At 42.2% G+C, this 15901-nt stretch overlaps 1 protein-coding gene across 1 annotated transcript in view; it reads left to right on the forward strand.

Annotated features, from left to right (window-relative positions):
• Positions 1-9231: 9231 nt before the first annotated feature.
• The window catches only part of LOC119216787 (adenylate cyclase type 1-like), a 33738-nt gene continuing 27068 nt past the window's right edge, over positions 9232-15901 (forward strand). The window contains exons 1-3 of the mRNA XM_037469921.2: positions 9232-10795; positions 12178-12327; positions 14353-14471. Coding sequence (XP_037325818.2) covers positions 10181-10795; positions 12178-12327; positions 14353-14471 — 884 coding nt within the window. The 5' untranslated portion in view covers positions 9232-10180. The remainder of the gene's footprint in view (positions 10796-12177; positions 12328-14352; positions 14472-15901) is intronic.

The following is a 15901-nucleotide window of genomic DNA, read 5'->3' on the forward strand; positions in this document are numbered from 1 at the left end:
CTTCATCCGAGTCGGTTTAGTTTTTTAGAAACGCATTACAATGATGATTTAAAAGTGGATTCGGTAAGTGATTTAGTTCTTCATATTATTCTGTAGCTTCCTAGCGATGTAACTCGTGCTGTCAGTGGGAGGGCTGTATTTTTCTTATGCAGAGCCCAAATACTTTTAAGCTAACTTATTAATCACATAAATTACATTTGTTCACTGAAAGACTGTCCTTTTAATAATTTATTCACCTAATATTCAAATCCTGAAATTCACATTTTTACTCAAAGTCTGTCCTAAATAGAAGGATACATAGATATTTTTATTTTTGTGTCTTTTACATAATTCTGTGAACATAATAAACATTATAAACCACCAAAAACACACCTGCAGTACACACACTTTACTAAGTGTCATTAAATAACAAAATTATACTTAAGAAATATTCTCCCGTCTCTCAAAATATTTTCATCCAGCAGGAAGTAATCAAAAACAGTGCTCTCAGACTGGTTATATTTTTTTGAAGCTCTCTATTCACAAGGTCATGGCTTTTATTTCTAATTTAAAGGTCGTAACATGGTTGTCCAAGATTGAGAGAGATGTTCAGTCTTTGATGTTATCTCTGTTAATTCTGTGGGTCGTTGTATATCATGAACATTTCCAGTGCACTTGTTTTCCAATTGACCTCCTCTTAACGTGGTTAAGCCATCCTGACATTAGAAACCATTAAAAGGCATGAGGGGGAACTGTTTATTTATTTGCAAAAATGTAGACTAAATGAACAGTATTGGGACATTTCTATGCTGAGCCTGCCTGAGAGGAAACTCAAATTTAAGTCTGCAGAGCAACTGAAAAGCTCTTGAGCTCGTTGTACTTTGTTTTTTTGAACTGCGCAAACAAAGCTGTAAAAAAAGGGAAAAATGTTATCAAGCATTACTAAAGCTCTTTATATCCGATATATGCAAAAAGTGAGAAATTACTCTCTGAAAATTGATATTTGGATAAAGTAGCTTAAAATGGAAATAATAAAGTAAAGTATCAAAATCACACCATTTACTGTAGATAACCTTCCACAACTTAAAATCCATAGAATTTGCGTTGTCAAGAGGCAGCTGCTTTAACAGAAAAGCGTTTACATGATGTGACGTATGGACTGCAATGTGATTTAGAGTTGTAATCTGCAGCTTGAAATACACTTTAAGTCTTTCTACAACCCAGTCTCCAAAAAAAGCGTGAAATGGCTACGTTGGTCCACCGTGATAAACGTAGTCATGTTACGTTTTCCCCCAAAATAACGTTACTATGTTACGTTTCTTTTGGCCCATTCATTTACATTGCTTTGCAAATAGGTCACGTGACTATCAAGTTTCCCGGTAGCGAAAAGAAAAACATGGCGGACGGTCAGCATAATCTCCGTGAAAAACACATTATTTTAAGAAAGCATCAGCATTTGTATGCATTTCGATGGCATTTCTAGCGAGAAGTATGCGTTATTCTTTCATAATCTTCTATCAGAGACTGTAGAAGACCTTCCGTTTATTCGTTTCTGCGAAGATTTGAGTGTCCCTTTGGGAAAGCGTGGCTACGCAACGCCTTTAACGGCGCATTATTAAAAAAACACTTCCAGTGGGGGCGTTACCGTAAAGAAGCGTTCAGCCTTAAAGCCACTAATCGCCAAACAAAACAAACTCAAAGCACTCGAATCACATTATGACTTTTTAAACATAAATTCCGTTATTTTTATGAGTTTTCAATGAAAGAATGCATCATTTCCGGGGGTAGGCATGCCCGGGACATCCCGAATTATGGGCAATTTTGATTTGTCCAGCTTTTTGACAGCTCCAGTCCCGACTTCCAATCACAGCCTCCTAAGTCAATGACGCGCCTAAAACTCTCGGATCGAACATTACGTCTTGTTTACATGGGAAAGGGGGGCGGGGCTTCGCCCTCAGAGCGGAGCGTCATTTCTCGCTCCACACGTCTCCTCTTTTTACTGGCCAGGAAAACGGGCGATCTATCCCACGTGGGTCTGGCTCCATTCCATTGGCTCTGACGAATCCATAGAGAGGCGGGACTTATAATTTGCCCGGCAAACGGAGAGATTTGAGCTGCATTGCTTCCACTGTGCGTGAAGTGGCCGTGAGGCCTCCACTAAAGTCTCTCTCTATTTGTTCTGCTTTACTCAATAAAAGTAAAACCTTTACAGATATACTGTCCACACACTAGGCTAACATAATGGAGACTTCCAGGCTTCGTCCTTTATGTTTTATGGGGATAAAGCCCCTGTAAGTAGTTTTTTCCCAAGCAAATCTGAGTTTCTTCTTTTTTTGTGTGTCCCATACAAATATCAAAATATATATACTGATTTTCACATCCAAACACACTCACTTATGTTCCCTTTTATCATGACAACAAGAAATTTCAAGATATACCTTTTGCTTTCATAAATATGACAGTTTTAGTGTGTAAATGCCCAGCAGTGTACGGTCCGGGGGCCCCTATCGGGCCACTTGTTAGATGGTTCGATTAGTCTATCACTACTATACTTTGATTTGACGACTAATTTGCACATCATGTTCGTACCGGCATGGCTTCGCCCTTCCCAGGCATAGTTCATCATCTTCCGGGGTCCTATAGCCAGTGTTGGGAAAGTTTACTTTCTACATTGACTAGTTCAAAGTTTAGTTTACAAATTTTAAAAAGGAACTAGTTCAGTTCATAATTCAAAATATTTGAACTAAGTTCACGGTTCCAAAAAATGAACTAGTTCAGTTCTTTTTTTCCATACGTTGCTGCGAGCTATTTTTTTTTAAAATTATTGCCACAGCCCAGAACCACAGACAGCAATTATTTTATCAGTTTTAACACTGAAGCGATGCATCAGATTTAATCTTCTTATCCAATTTGAATCCTTATCCAACCAGGGTTTACATTAGCATTGAGGGGACAGCATTTCCCTAATGATTCTTTGATGCTATGTTGCTGTCTATTCACTCCACACTAGCAGCAGTTGCAGAGTTTACCCCTACACTACATTCTCAAACACATGCTGCTTAAATGGTCTTTTTTAAATAAGGAATTATTAAAAGAAAAACAGGACAGTAATCATTAAGGTGCAAATGTTTGCAAAGAAAGGTCAGATTCCTCCCATCCTCACCGACCTTGTCAGTAACTTCATAAACTCTTTAAAATTATTAACTGCCGCCTCTTTGCTACACTTATTAATGCGCGTTTATGGTGTGTTTTCTATAGAAATCTGGTACCCCATTGAACGATGTTAAGCTGAACGAACGCGCCGTTCATAGACACCAGAATGAACGAGAACAGTGACGTTCATCGGGCATTAATACAGTACGTTGAGTTCACGTTCGCCCAAAATATCAACAAGTTTATGAACGCGTTCAGGCACAACACTGTCCCAAAAGGGCCGGGATCGCACCTCACCCAGCATGCCTCGGCCTTCACTTTTTTCACTACAGAGTTTTGTTGCACCCTGTGACTCCGGCGTTAGACTCCTTCGACTGAGTTTTAAGATGGGTTGGATGGGTTACTGACTAAAATTTATGCCCCCACCCCCTAACTGCCTCAGGGAAACTTGTAAATATAATAAGTCAAATAAGTCAAACAAGCAAGTTGTATCTGGTTTAACCCTTTTATTCCTGTAGGCGTTTTTTAGGTCTCATGCTGGAAATTGCATTTACACACTAAAACTAGGATAACGCATGTCTGATGATAGTGACAGTGAGTCTGTCGATCAAGATGAGGATGGAGACATAGTAGAGGTTGAAAATCCTCCTTGTTGAACACCCCACAATACATTCTGTGCTCCCTCTGGCATAACATTTCTAATGATATCATGTCCCCCCCTTCAGTATTTTAAGACATTCTTCAGGTTATTGTAGGCCAGTTGAATGTGTATGCCATAAAATTTGACACAAACAAGCCCTTTAAGTTTACATGTTTTGTATGTGGATTTTGTACATACAGTGTTGGTCATTTCATTTCTTTGTTTAATATTTTTGAATTTATGTTTGAATCCATTTGTGGTTAATGTGCTCAAAATGCACTACTTTCTTAATGCTTACATTGCTTGTTTGACTTATTATATTTACAAGTTACCCTGAGGCAACAGACCTAAATCAAGTTAGGGGGTGGGGGCATATATTTTAGTCGGTAACCCATCAAACCCATCTAACAAGTGGCCGGATAGGGGCCCTCGGACCGTACACTGCTGGGCATTTACACACTAAAACTGTATGATTTATGAAAGCAAAAGGTATATCTTGAAATTTCTTGTTGTCATGATAAAAGGGAACATAAGTGAGTGTGTTTGGATGTGAAAATCAGTATATATATTTTGATATTTGTATGGGACACACAAAAAAAGAAGAAACTCAGATTTGCTTGGGAAAAAACTACTTACAGGGGCTTTATCCCCATAAAACATAAAGGACGAAGCCTGGAAGTCTCCATTATGTTAGCCTAGTGTGTGGACAGTATATCTGTAAAGGTTTTACTTTTATTGAGTAAAGCAGAACAAATAGAGAGAGACTTTAGTGGAGGCCTCACGGCCACTTCACGCACAGTGGAAGCAATGCAGCTCAAATCTCTCCGTTTGCCGGGCAAATTATAAGTCCCGCCTCTCTATGGATTCGTCAGAGCCAATGGAATGGAGCCAGACCCACGTGGGATAGATCGCCCGTTTTCCTGGCCAGTAAAAAGAGGAGACGTGTGGAGCGAGAAATGACGCTCCGCTCTGAGGGCGAAGCCCCGCCCCCCTTTCCCATGTAAACAAGACGTAATGTTCGATCCGAGAGTTTTAGGCGCGTCATTGACTTAGGAGGCTGTGATTGGAAGTCGGGACTGGAGCTGTCAAAAAGCTGGACAAATCAAAATTGCCCATAATTCGGGATGTCCCGGGCATGCCTACCCCCGGAAATGATGCATTCTTTCATTGAAAACTCATAAAAATAACGGAATTTATGTTTAAAAAGTCATAATGTGATTCGAGTGCTTTGAGTTTGTTTTGTTTGGCGATTAGTGGCTTTAAGGCTGAACGCTTCTTTACGGTAACGCCCCCACTGGAAGTGTTTTTTTAATAATGCGCCGTTAAAGGCGTTGCGTAGCCACGCTTTCCCAAAGGGACACTCAAATCTTCGCAGAAACGAATAAACGGAAGGTCTTCTACAGTCTCTGATAGAAGATTATGAAAGAATAACGCATACTTCTCGCTAGAAATGCCATCGAAATGCATACAAATGCTGATGCTTTCTTAAAATAATGTGTTTTTCACGGAGATTATGCTGACCGTCCGCCATGTTTTTCTTTTCGCTACCGGGAAACTTGATAGTCACGTGACCTATTTGCAAAGCAATGTAAATGAATGGGCCAAAAGAAACGTAACATAGTAACGTTATTTTGGGGGAAAACGTAACATGACTACGTTTATCACGGTGGACCAACGTAGCCATTTCACGCTTTTTTTGGAGACTGGGTTGCTTTCTAACTAAAGTCCTACTGAAAGCAACCATTTGAACCTTTCTGTGACTCACATTTAGGCTCCATCCCAAAGGGTTAAAATCTACAACGCTAACAATGGTGCGTGTTTTCTACCTATACGTGCACACATCTAGAGTTTAGATAACTGTCATGCCTGGGTAGCAAAATATAAATAGACCATCTTTCATAATGAATGTGGCAACATATAAACGCAGGATCCAACCTCCTGCGTGTCATTTGTTCACAAGCTTCACCAAGTACAGGAGTGTCAGCAAAATCCACACCCTCTCTCTGATTGAGGGAAATCCTGCGCTATATTCCACTAGAATGAACTTAATCCTTCCTCACAGTCCACGGGGACATTTTCACACTCCTTGAAGCAGTTGAATGGAAGAAAGTCATTAGGTTGACGACTGCTGCTCCACAGGGAAATATTACAGTCATTATCTAACTTATGGTGGAGTATTTTTTTAGTCACCGTGGCTCAGGGAATTAAAAGCCTCCCTTTCCTTTCAAACCAAAGAAAGAGAATTTGGAATTCTTTTAATCTGTTATTACTTTTAGTGTACGATTCAAGTGGTTTTTTTATGACATGACAGGAAGCCTCATCATTCATTTGAAATTGTATCCATTCAGGATCACATTCATATTTTAATTGTGTTCATGTAAAATTCCCTCACAAGCACTCCCAGGGAAACTCATAAAAGAAAACACCGACAATCTGGCAGCCTATTTATAACTTTCAAAGCATCAACTTGTGCTATACGAAAGAGTTCAGAGAATGCATGCGTTTCGTGCGAGTTGGTGTGAATGTGCACACTCGAGTGTGCAGCCAGATGTGTGCGTGTACTTAAATGGTAGCTGCATTGGAAAATGTTTCTCAGCTTCCCTCCAATATCTCTTGCAGGGAGAGATGAGAGGAGCTGACACACAGAATTAAAAATATCTCTCAATAGCTCAATAGCACTCCCACACACACACAGCAACCAAAGAGGACACACACACACATTTACATACTTTAACAAACACCCTAGTTCTGAAGACTCTTTTCATATCTGCTCTTGCGCATATGGACACATATGTACAATCCGCTGGCTGCCGCGCACACAGAGGTGTCAATTACCGCTTTGAAGGTTTTGTTTATTGGCTTCTCCTTTTGACCCCCTATTGTAGCATTCATATGCATGCTAACATCGTGTGAAGGCGAAGGAATAAATCCATTTAGCTTTGCACAGTGATTATGTGGACAATGCGTTTGACAAGGTCTTTTAGCGGCCGTATAAATATCAGTTTATGCATGAGAGCTGGTTTCTGTGTTCATGTATTCCTGTCTTCCAGAGGAGAAGCATGGACCTAATTGTGTTTGTATGAATGGCAGCAAGAAGGTTTATTCATGAATGCACACAACACTGCAGTAGTTTCCTCAGCCTCTACAGATGGCTCCTTTTCATGAATGTGCTGAGGATCCCAGCCTACTAAGGTCCCATTTATCTGTCTCCGTGTCTCCCTGCCAACTGGCTGCCATCCCATACACACACACACACACACACACATGCACATGCACAGACACACACACACACACACATGCATGCACATGCACACACCGGGTCCATGAACAGGAAATCACCTCGCTATGATTATAAGAGTGGAATGCCTGACAAATTTCAAATGAAAGCTGCAATCTCAGAGTCACCTGGTTGGAGGCGATGCAAGACTTGGTCTGATGTTTTCGCAGCTTTATTATAAATGTATGGCTTTACTCGCTCTCCACACATCCTCGTTACACACACCCCTACCACTGCGTCCGTTCCCCCCTCCTGCACCTTACCACCATCAGTGTGTTGGCATGGCTGTGTGTGAGGGAAAAGTTTTGTTTGGTTCCGGCCGTCACCTGTCAAGCTTTCATCTGCGCACCCCCCCCCCCCCCCCGATATCAGAGCCTCAAGTTGGAGAAATGTCAGTGAGCACAATGAGCCGCCAAGGCAGAGGCACTGTGTCACTGGGGCACAGACCAGCACAAACTCATCATCTCAAAGCACCTGCAAGAACGCCGGAGAGAAAAGACAGAGGGGGGGGGGGGGGGGGGGGGCAATGTGTCAGATTGGGAAACACCTCTGCAGCAATCAAAAACTACTTGCCTTACTGCCTCTGTTGCTATAGTAACGGGGGCCTGTCAAAGCGTCCTGGAGGAAGGGGTCGTCAGAAAATCTGCGTCCGTCACTTACTTCAGGAGAGGGGGAAATGGAGCCAGTGTGTTTGTGCTGCGTTGCTTGTATCACTTGACTTAACGTCACTTCACTTCAGTAAAAAGCTAAACAGGAAAGATGAGACAGTTTAGGATGGAGCCAGTGGGGATATAAAATGGAAAATAATGCTGGGTTTAATGCTCCCAGACAACTCGATTCTCCTGGGGCGTTTGTTTTATAGAACTACGGGAATATTTTTTCTTGTGACAAAATAGAGAAAACAAAGTATGTGGCAGTTACAATGTTAACGACCTATTTTGCTAAAAGACGTACAGTAAGTGTTATCTTTGATTGTGATTATTATTGTTGTTATGCCTGCCTTTTGAAATATTGAATCTTGATGGACAGCCTGTCTTTCCTCTTGGTCTCGGGTCATCACCCGATCGATTTGAAACCCGCTGGACGACAGTGGACATTGACCACTAGTAATTAACTGTGCGCATGTAAAGACTTTTTGTTACAGGGCGGCCTAAGTGCTTCTCATTGACTTCTTCATTGATGACTTCTTCATTGAGATCTTAGTCTGAGACAACAATAAAGCAAGGTGATGGGTTAGCCCATTCAATTAAACCGGCCTGGCAGTCCTTTAAGCAAAGTATTTCTGGATTGCAAATTGGGAAAAAGTTTTCCTAATTGCTCCGCAGCCTTAAAAAACGATTTCCTGTAGTTTTAACCATCCATTGTTCGAGAAGAGAATAAAGTAAAGTAATCCAAGCTACTTTGGGATTTGTTTACGTATATTGATCCCACCATGCATACTTCCACTTGCATATGAGTCACTGTGTTATGCTGCACTGCCTCCCTCATGGCCGCCATTATGCACAGCTGTCATATAGAGCGGTTACTGTCGATGATGCGTAGCGCCCACCATCAAGTTCCCAGCTACACTGTTAGCTCGTTTGGAAGGCTCCTGGTTTGGAATTTAATTTTTTCCATGTTAATATATTTTTTGTTTATGCGTGGAATGTTGTAATGGAGTGAATATTTCTCATTACACACACAGATAATTCCATGTACCCCAAGCTGAGTACTTTTAGAAAATCCTAAAGACCTCTGCTGTAGATATCGCTAAATAACAACTCAAATATTCTCTCTTTGTCATATAATTTGTATTCATTATAACCTCATACAGCGTATTCTTTTAGGGCGCCTTTCTAATGATCGTTCTGTATAACTATAATTAATTGTATTTGCTGACATTTATTTTTCTATAAATATTGTTGGTATTTCTTTTGAGTTTCTATTAATAATATGAGAATGTTAACTAAATTTACATTCAATTACCTGTAAACGATGATAAACACCACATATTTGACTCATCTGCATCTTGATAGAAACACATTTTTGAAAATTCAGAATACCCCTATTATATTTATAATAAATAATATATTATATGTTTTACTTTTTTTTTCTAATATTTTGTAGACCATTCAGACAGTTTTTTTTTTCAAAACATTATTTTACCGTTTTTCTGAATGATTTGTGTTAAAACTGTGCTTGCATAATAATAATTCAGATGTGCCCCTTTTTTATTTTTTTATTTTTTGTTCTGCAACCGTGTTAAATCCTCTTGGCGTCCACTTTTTAACTCAAAGTCAAACCCACATGCATGCACACCATATCAAGTTATGCATTCCCCTCAATGGTGCATCATAGTTTAAGATGCACGCCATTGGCCACATACTCATTGTTAATTCGGGGGGAGAGCTATTTTTAGCTGTCGTGCAAGATTATATATGATCCCTCTCTTACGGTTTTCCTGTTAATTCTTTGCCGGAACTGAGCACTTGACTCTGCAATAAAATCTATGAGGGGAAGAGCTGCGGGAGAGACCAAATTGTTGCTATATCGAACCATCCGCCGGTGCTGAGCTATTTTTAGCGGGGAACTACATCAGCTCTGAATGCAGACTGTGAGGGGAGATCACCAGCGCGGTTTTCTGCTGTCTTCACTGACATTTCACTAAAGCGAGTTAGAGCAGGAAAAGCACACACAGGTGCGAGAGAAGGCGAAAAAGTAAACCGGGAAAAATAGTGTCAAATGGTCAACCTGTCTCACGGTGAGCTGTTTTGATTATCATCTTAGAGCGCGTGCTATGAGTCCTGTTGCAGCGCAGGATCACCGGTAACCCTGTGTGAGGCACAGCAGGTGGTCCGAGGGGAAGGAGAGAGGGAGGGAGGGAGAGAGAGACAACGAGAGAGAGGGAGACAGGGAGAGAGGCGGGCAGCATATTGGTCGGGCTACTTTCCTGACGACACACCAACAATCGTCAACCTGTGGATGCGGCGCGCGCGGTGCTCTGTTCCCTCCGCAGCCACCCTCTCCCCCCCGACACCGAGCCCGACCCTAGGCCACCCAGGACGCATGCAGTGGGAGAGGGTGCCGGTTCGACTGCCGAACGGGCGCGAGGAATCGAAACTTTGAGGGGGCCGTGTGCCATCACCCGCTTCATGAATGGCCCGAACATGGAGGAGGTGCAATTCGAAAGAGTCAAGACCCGGCGCAGGAAGGGTCACTGCCCAGCTGGTGCCCCCCTGGGCGCCATAAGCTGCGAGGACGAGTTCAACAGCCAGGAGCTTGAGGCTCTCTTCCAGAACTACAACCTGAAGCTCGAGCAGACCGCCACCCTCAAAGCGCTGGCAGTGCTCATCGTCGCCGCGTCTTCGCTGTCGCTGGTGGAGCTGCTGTCCAGTCCGCGTCTCACCTTGTCCAAGGGCTCCTACCCGGTGCATTGCGTGGTGTTCCTGTCGCTCTTCATCGTCACCAACGTCAAATACCTGCAGGTGACGCAACTGCAGCAAATAGCCAAGCTGGCCCTGCTGTTCAGCTTCACCTTTGCGCTGCTCTGCTGTCCGTTCCCGCTGGCGCTCGGCACGTCGGAGCTACTGAGCGCCGCTGCCCCTGAGCAAGGCGTGTGGCAGCTCATGCTGGTCACCCTCGTGGCTTACGTGCTGCTGCCGGTGCGGACGCTGCTGGCCGTTGTGTTCGGCCTGATGCTGGCTACGTCTCACTTCATTGTCATCGCGACGTCGTTCACGGGAAGGAAGCAGAAGCTGTGGAGACCGGTAAGTGCGCCTCCGTGCATCCCGGGTCAGCTCTTCGGTCACTCGACCAGCTCTATTGGCGTATGGCTTTGTAGTTAATGGTTGTTTTACCTTGAGGTGTCATCTTATCGAAGAGGTAGCTGGTTGAGACACCCGTTCACTCAAAAACCCTCCGGCAACTTCTCCAGAAGACCATAAAGTTGTAATGGGAAGCTCCAAGCTTTGCGTAAATAGGAAGTGGTGATGCTGAACATGACGCTTATACTCATTTGACTTTCCTTGGAGAAGAAAAGGTTAAAGAAACGCCCCTCAGTGATCGATATTAGCTGCAGGACACTAGGTGTACAATTGGAGGGCAGTGAGTTTCACTTTAGCGCACCTCAGTAATGAAGCAGACAAGGAGCTGTCCAGCTGCTGGTGCTGAAACAGGATCCTGCCGAGCCGTATAAACAGCTTAGTGTTTAATATTGACTGCTCCTTTAGCCCCATATGTAGGTTGAAAACAATCACTGTGGTGTGTTTTTTGTAAGGTTTCTGAATTATGTAACACATTGATATTTTTCTAGTGCTATATTAAACGGTAGTTCCCAACTCTTTAAGTACGTCTACTTGTCTGCATATATTGCATATCCCTCCTTCCCTTCCTACAAACTGCATTGGACCATCACCAGTTCCTATTCTTCCTTTTCAAATTGCTTTGCTTGACATTGTGGTGTCTGCAAAAGTAGTAAAAATTATATTTTGTGGATTAGAAAAAAATAAGTGCTATCAGTGGTCTTCAAGCATCCTTTGATAACAACTAATAAATAAACATGCCAAATTTGAGTTATTTTTAACTATAATTTAGCTTCTAAGACCTGAAATTGGCAACATCCTTCTGTCTAAAATACCCTTTGTCCCTGCCGCCCCCCCCCCCCTCCTGCTAATCCATTAAGAACCCCTCCATTTTTTGGATCTTTTGTTTTAAGAACTACGATATTTCTGGAAAAGTTGACCTTCTTTTGGTTCTGCTCCAGTGTGAACTGGAGTGAAGTCCTAATTTAGTTAACGAGGTGGTGTGTTGTGTCATCCATCTTGCTGTGATGGATTGAACAATTTAGGAATCAACAGAATCACACAATTGTTCATCCTCAAAATGAAGTGTTTGGCAGAAGCATTCATTTCGGATCATTAATCAATAATGTACTTTCTCTGTCATTTCCAATAAATGGCTTATGTTTCTTTAAATCACACTCACAGTGTGATTTACCATTTAAGCCCCTATGGAATAATCAAGCACTGTGCACAGTCTAAAGCAGCCAGGATGTATACAGAGACACACCCATGAGCGTCCCCTCGGGCTCACATGTGGTATGTAGATGCTGCCGGTTTTGTCTGGCATGTCTGTTCCTGTTTGTGTGCAGCTGGTGGCCAACGCCGTGCTGTTCATCAGCGTCAACTTGTCTGGGGTGTTTGTGAGAATTCTCACCGAGCGCACCCAGAGAAAAGTCTTTCTGCAAGCCCGCAACTGCATTGAGGAGAGGCTGAAACTGGAGGATGAGAATGAGAAGCAGGTGAATTTGCACAAACACAGAAACATGCACAGATAGAAAACGCTGGAGGACCATGCATGCACACATTTCACCTCGCCTTCAGTAAATATGTTTATGAGATCTTCGCTGTCTCTCTCGAGATGTCTTTTTTTTTTTTTTTGGAGGTTTCAGGTGCCAAAGTATTCCAACAACCTGCCTAGAGGCACTCGGTAACTATGACAGCGTCTATTTAAGGAAGGTACAATTACTGTGGCACATGCACTAGCGCCACACGTTCCACCCCCTTTGCGTGCACCTACATGCACAGCCTTAACAAAAGAACAACCAGGCAAACTTTAACACACAGAAACAATTAAACATGAGCCACACCCACACCATGCGGGCAGGAGACCAACCTGCAGCAGTGGCTGCAAAGAGAATAAATCATCAGATGTAGGTCATATGGCTCTATACACGTTTCACCTTTGTCATACACAACACTGGTGAGCGCACAGGCACCCTTAGCAGCTGTGCTTTGAAGATTAGATGATAATATGCTCGGTTTTCCACAGCAGAAACACGCTCCCTTCTGACAGGTAATTACACAAGGAGATTGCTTTCTTGCCCCCCCCCCACCACTAAAGGTCACAGTTTATCTGGGTGAGTGGAACACACACAGACCCCTGATTGGGATCCATCAATATCCAGCTTGTAACAAGGCTGTTGCTCATGTGCACAACAAATAGCTTGGACTTTGATTTTGCTAATCAAAAAGGTTGCGTGTTGTCACTCAGCGGTTTGCTTAAATTTCAGCCGGATCCAAAGTTTCTCAGTCTATCCATGTTCTCCTAAAATGCATGCATTAAAGTTCATTCTTTAACACAGAATACTCTATTTTTGTTAAAGAAAAGCAGGCCCACTTACGAGTTTTTCCAGGGATTTCCGCAACTATTGAACCGTACTTTAACAGATCCATCTGGCAAAAATCCAATGAATATTGTGTGTTATTGATAAAAGCAAACATTGTCTTGAATGGGAATGGTTTGTTCAAAAAGGACAATAACCAAAACGATTAATAGGGACAAACTTAACATAGCTCTTATTTTTTTACTTTTGGTTCTGTGGTCATTGCAATGATTTTTGTCATTTTTTTTGTGGGAGTTCCCCTTGAATGTATCTGGTGCAGCGGAGAAGTAAAAGAAAATGAGGCATTGGTTCATTAATAAACCACCATGAGGAAAGCCGTAGAGCACACAAAGAAATTAGCCGCGGGCAGATCAGAGAAATGGGAATTATAACAAGTTTTGGTCAGAAGAATGGAAGAGATTAATAAAAAGAATAGAGGAATTATTTCATTAGAACAACCTCACATTCACACTTTGGTTATCACAACTTTATGTTTAAAAGTGTTTAAAAGAGAAACAGCAGCACATATGGACAAATCCACTTTTACTGCACAGCATTCAACAGGAAGTGTGATGGCTATTTCTGTTTTTTTTCATAGATGTAAGATGTTAAACAGAGGTGAAGCAGACCCAGGGGAGATCCGGCTGCTTTGAAAACCCGCCTCTCGACCGCTATTCAGCGGAGCCGCCTAATGATTCATTGATTCATTGTGACTGTCAACTGAGAGGGTTAACAACAGCCAAAATAGACTTTAATTTACTATTGATTCAGAAATTGATTTAAATTTTCCATTTCAGATGCTAGACTTAATAAATGTTTAGAAATGCTTCTCAACAAACTGCTTTTACTAGTTTTATTATTAATGATGAAAAAAATAGATTCCAAAAATTGTTGCAGACTAATTTTCTGTTGATTGATTTATTCTTTTCTTTATTTTGGAATGTTTGTCTACGCCCGAGCAGAAAACAAATTGTATATTGTATTGTATGTTGTATTGTATATTTCCCAGATTACTCCTGCATGAAAACCATACAGTACGGACATTTGTGTCCTCTCAGTTAGTTAGTCCTTACAATGCCCTCTTTTTCTACCCCACCCCACCCCGCCCCTCCTTCCCACACACACACACACACACACACACACACAAACACACAATCCCAGGAACGTCTGCTAATGAGCTTACTGCCCAGGAATGTTGCCATGGAGATGAAGGAGGACTTCCTGAAGCCGCCTGAACGGATCTTTCACAAGATCTACATCCAACGCCACGACAATGTCAGGTAGGAGGTGTCATGACAACTGTGGGCTGCAGAGGTGAATGGGGGGGCCAAAGTGTTTTCATCCAAAAGCCACCCGCCGGGATCCCGAGGAGACCAATTAAGGACAGCCAGTGAAACACATGCAATCAACTACGGAAAGGCAGAAAAATCAGAGGCACGGAGCCCCTGTTTTATAACTAACTAACGATAGATTACAAAAGAGGAATTGGATTCTATATTAACCAAAGCAGTAACGGCAGTAACATTATTTATAAATTGTTGTTAAATTAAAAGTTGGTTTCTTAACTAATGGTTCACTCACTAAGCAGAATAGGTTGTATTCATACTGGCTGAATGACTATAAAACATACTAAGGACATTTTTCCAATGAGATTTCCATTTTTACCTTTAAAAAAACATTTTGTAGCAGATTCTAAAAGTTTGAGAAGTGTTGCGCAGAAGCCGCTTTGTGGCTTAACCAAGGTCAAATAACCCAGCTGAAATGAAAATATTCATATTACAGCGATGTATGAATGGACGTTGCTCATATTGATGAACTAATCAATGAATCAATTGGACAAACAAAACCGAGAAACTGATCTGAAGACGTGACCTCTTAGTCTGAATGGAGCTTTAGGGTTCAGTGTCTTCAGTTGTAACGTAACTCTTGTGTTTCCGTCGCAGCAGGCACATGTTGTCAGCATGTAGACTTACTATAGAACTTACTTTCACTTTTCAGCGACCAGCAAGGTCTCTCCAGTCTGTATCATTGTCGATGAGTGCTTTGGGTTTTGGACTGTTAATCAGACAAAATATGCAATATTTACTTTTGACAAAACCTCGATCAGCAATTTTGAAAACAGTAGGTGATTTATACATTTTTCTTGCAGATTTGACTCTGATAAAAAAACTGTAAACATTCATCGTTTTTGTTCTGCTCATTTATCGCAGCCTTTCTTTGTGTTTTTTACTGCTGATGCACATGAAGATTTCCTTTGGTTCTCAGAACTAGTAATGGCCATCTTTTAAAAAACATTTAACATAGTAAACCAAAGGAGTCCTTCATTGATTTGTTTTTACAAAATGAACAATTAAACACTAAAAACAATAGTCTTTGCTTGCCCCATCCCCTTAGATTCCATCGGCCTTTTCAGCAGACACCTGTATCGCACAATATTACAGAGCGTGAGAACCTGGCCTGCGTTTGAGCTCACTACGTTCCAACGAGTCAGGAAGGAGAAATGAAGGGCCGTGTCAGTGCTGCTGAGTGTGGGAGTGAAGGGCTAGGTAGCATGTCAACAGCACTCCTGTCCAGAGACAGTCCTCTCCACTCCGCCGTCCCCGTGTGTCCGTCCCTCCGCTCGGCTCCCACACCGCTCGCCTTGCTGCTGAGCTGCACGCAGCTGCATCCAACAAGCCGGCTCCCGCCCGTCTCCAGGGAACTGCAACAA

Source organism: Pungitius pungitius, chromosome 7 (genome assembly GCF_949316345.1).
Source record: "Pungitius pungitius chromosome 7, fPunPun2.1, whole genome shotgun sequence".
Taxonomy (NCBI): domain Eukaryota; kingdom Metazoa; phylum Chordata; class Actinopteri; order Perciformes; family Gasterosteidae; genus Pungitius; species Pungitius pungitius.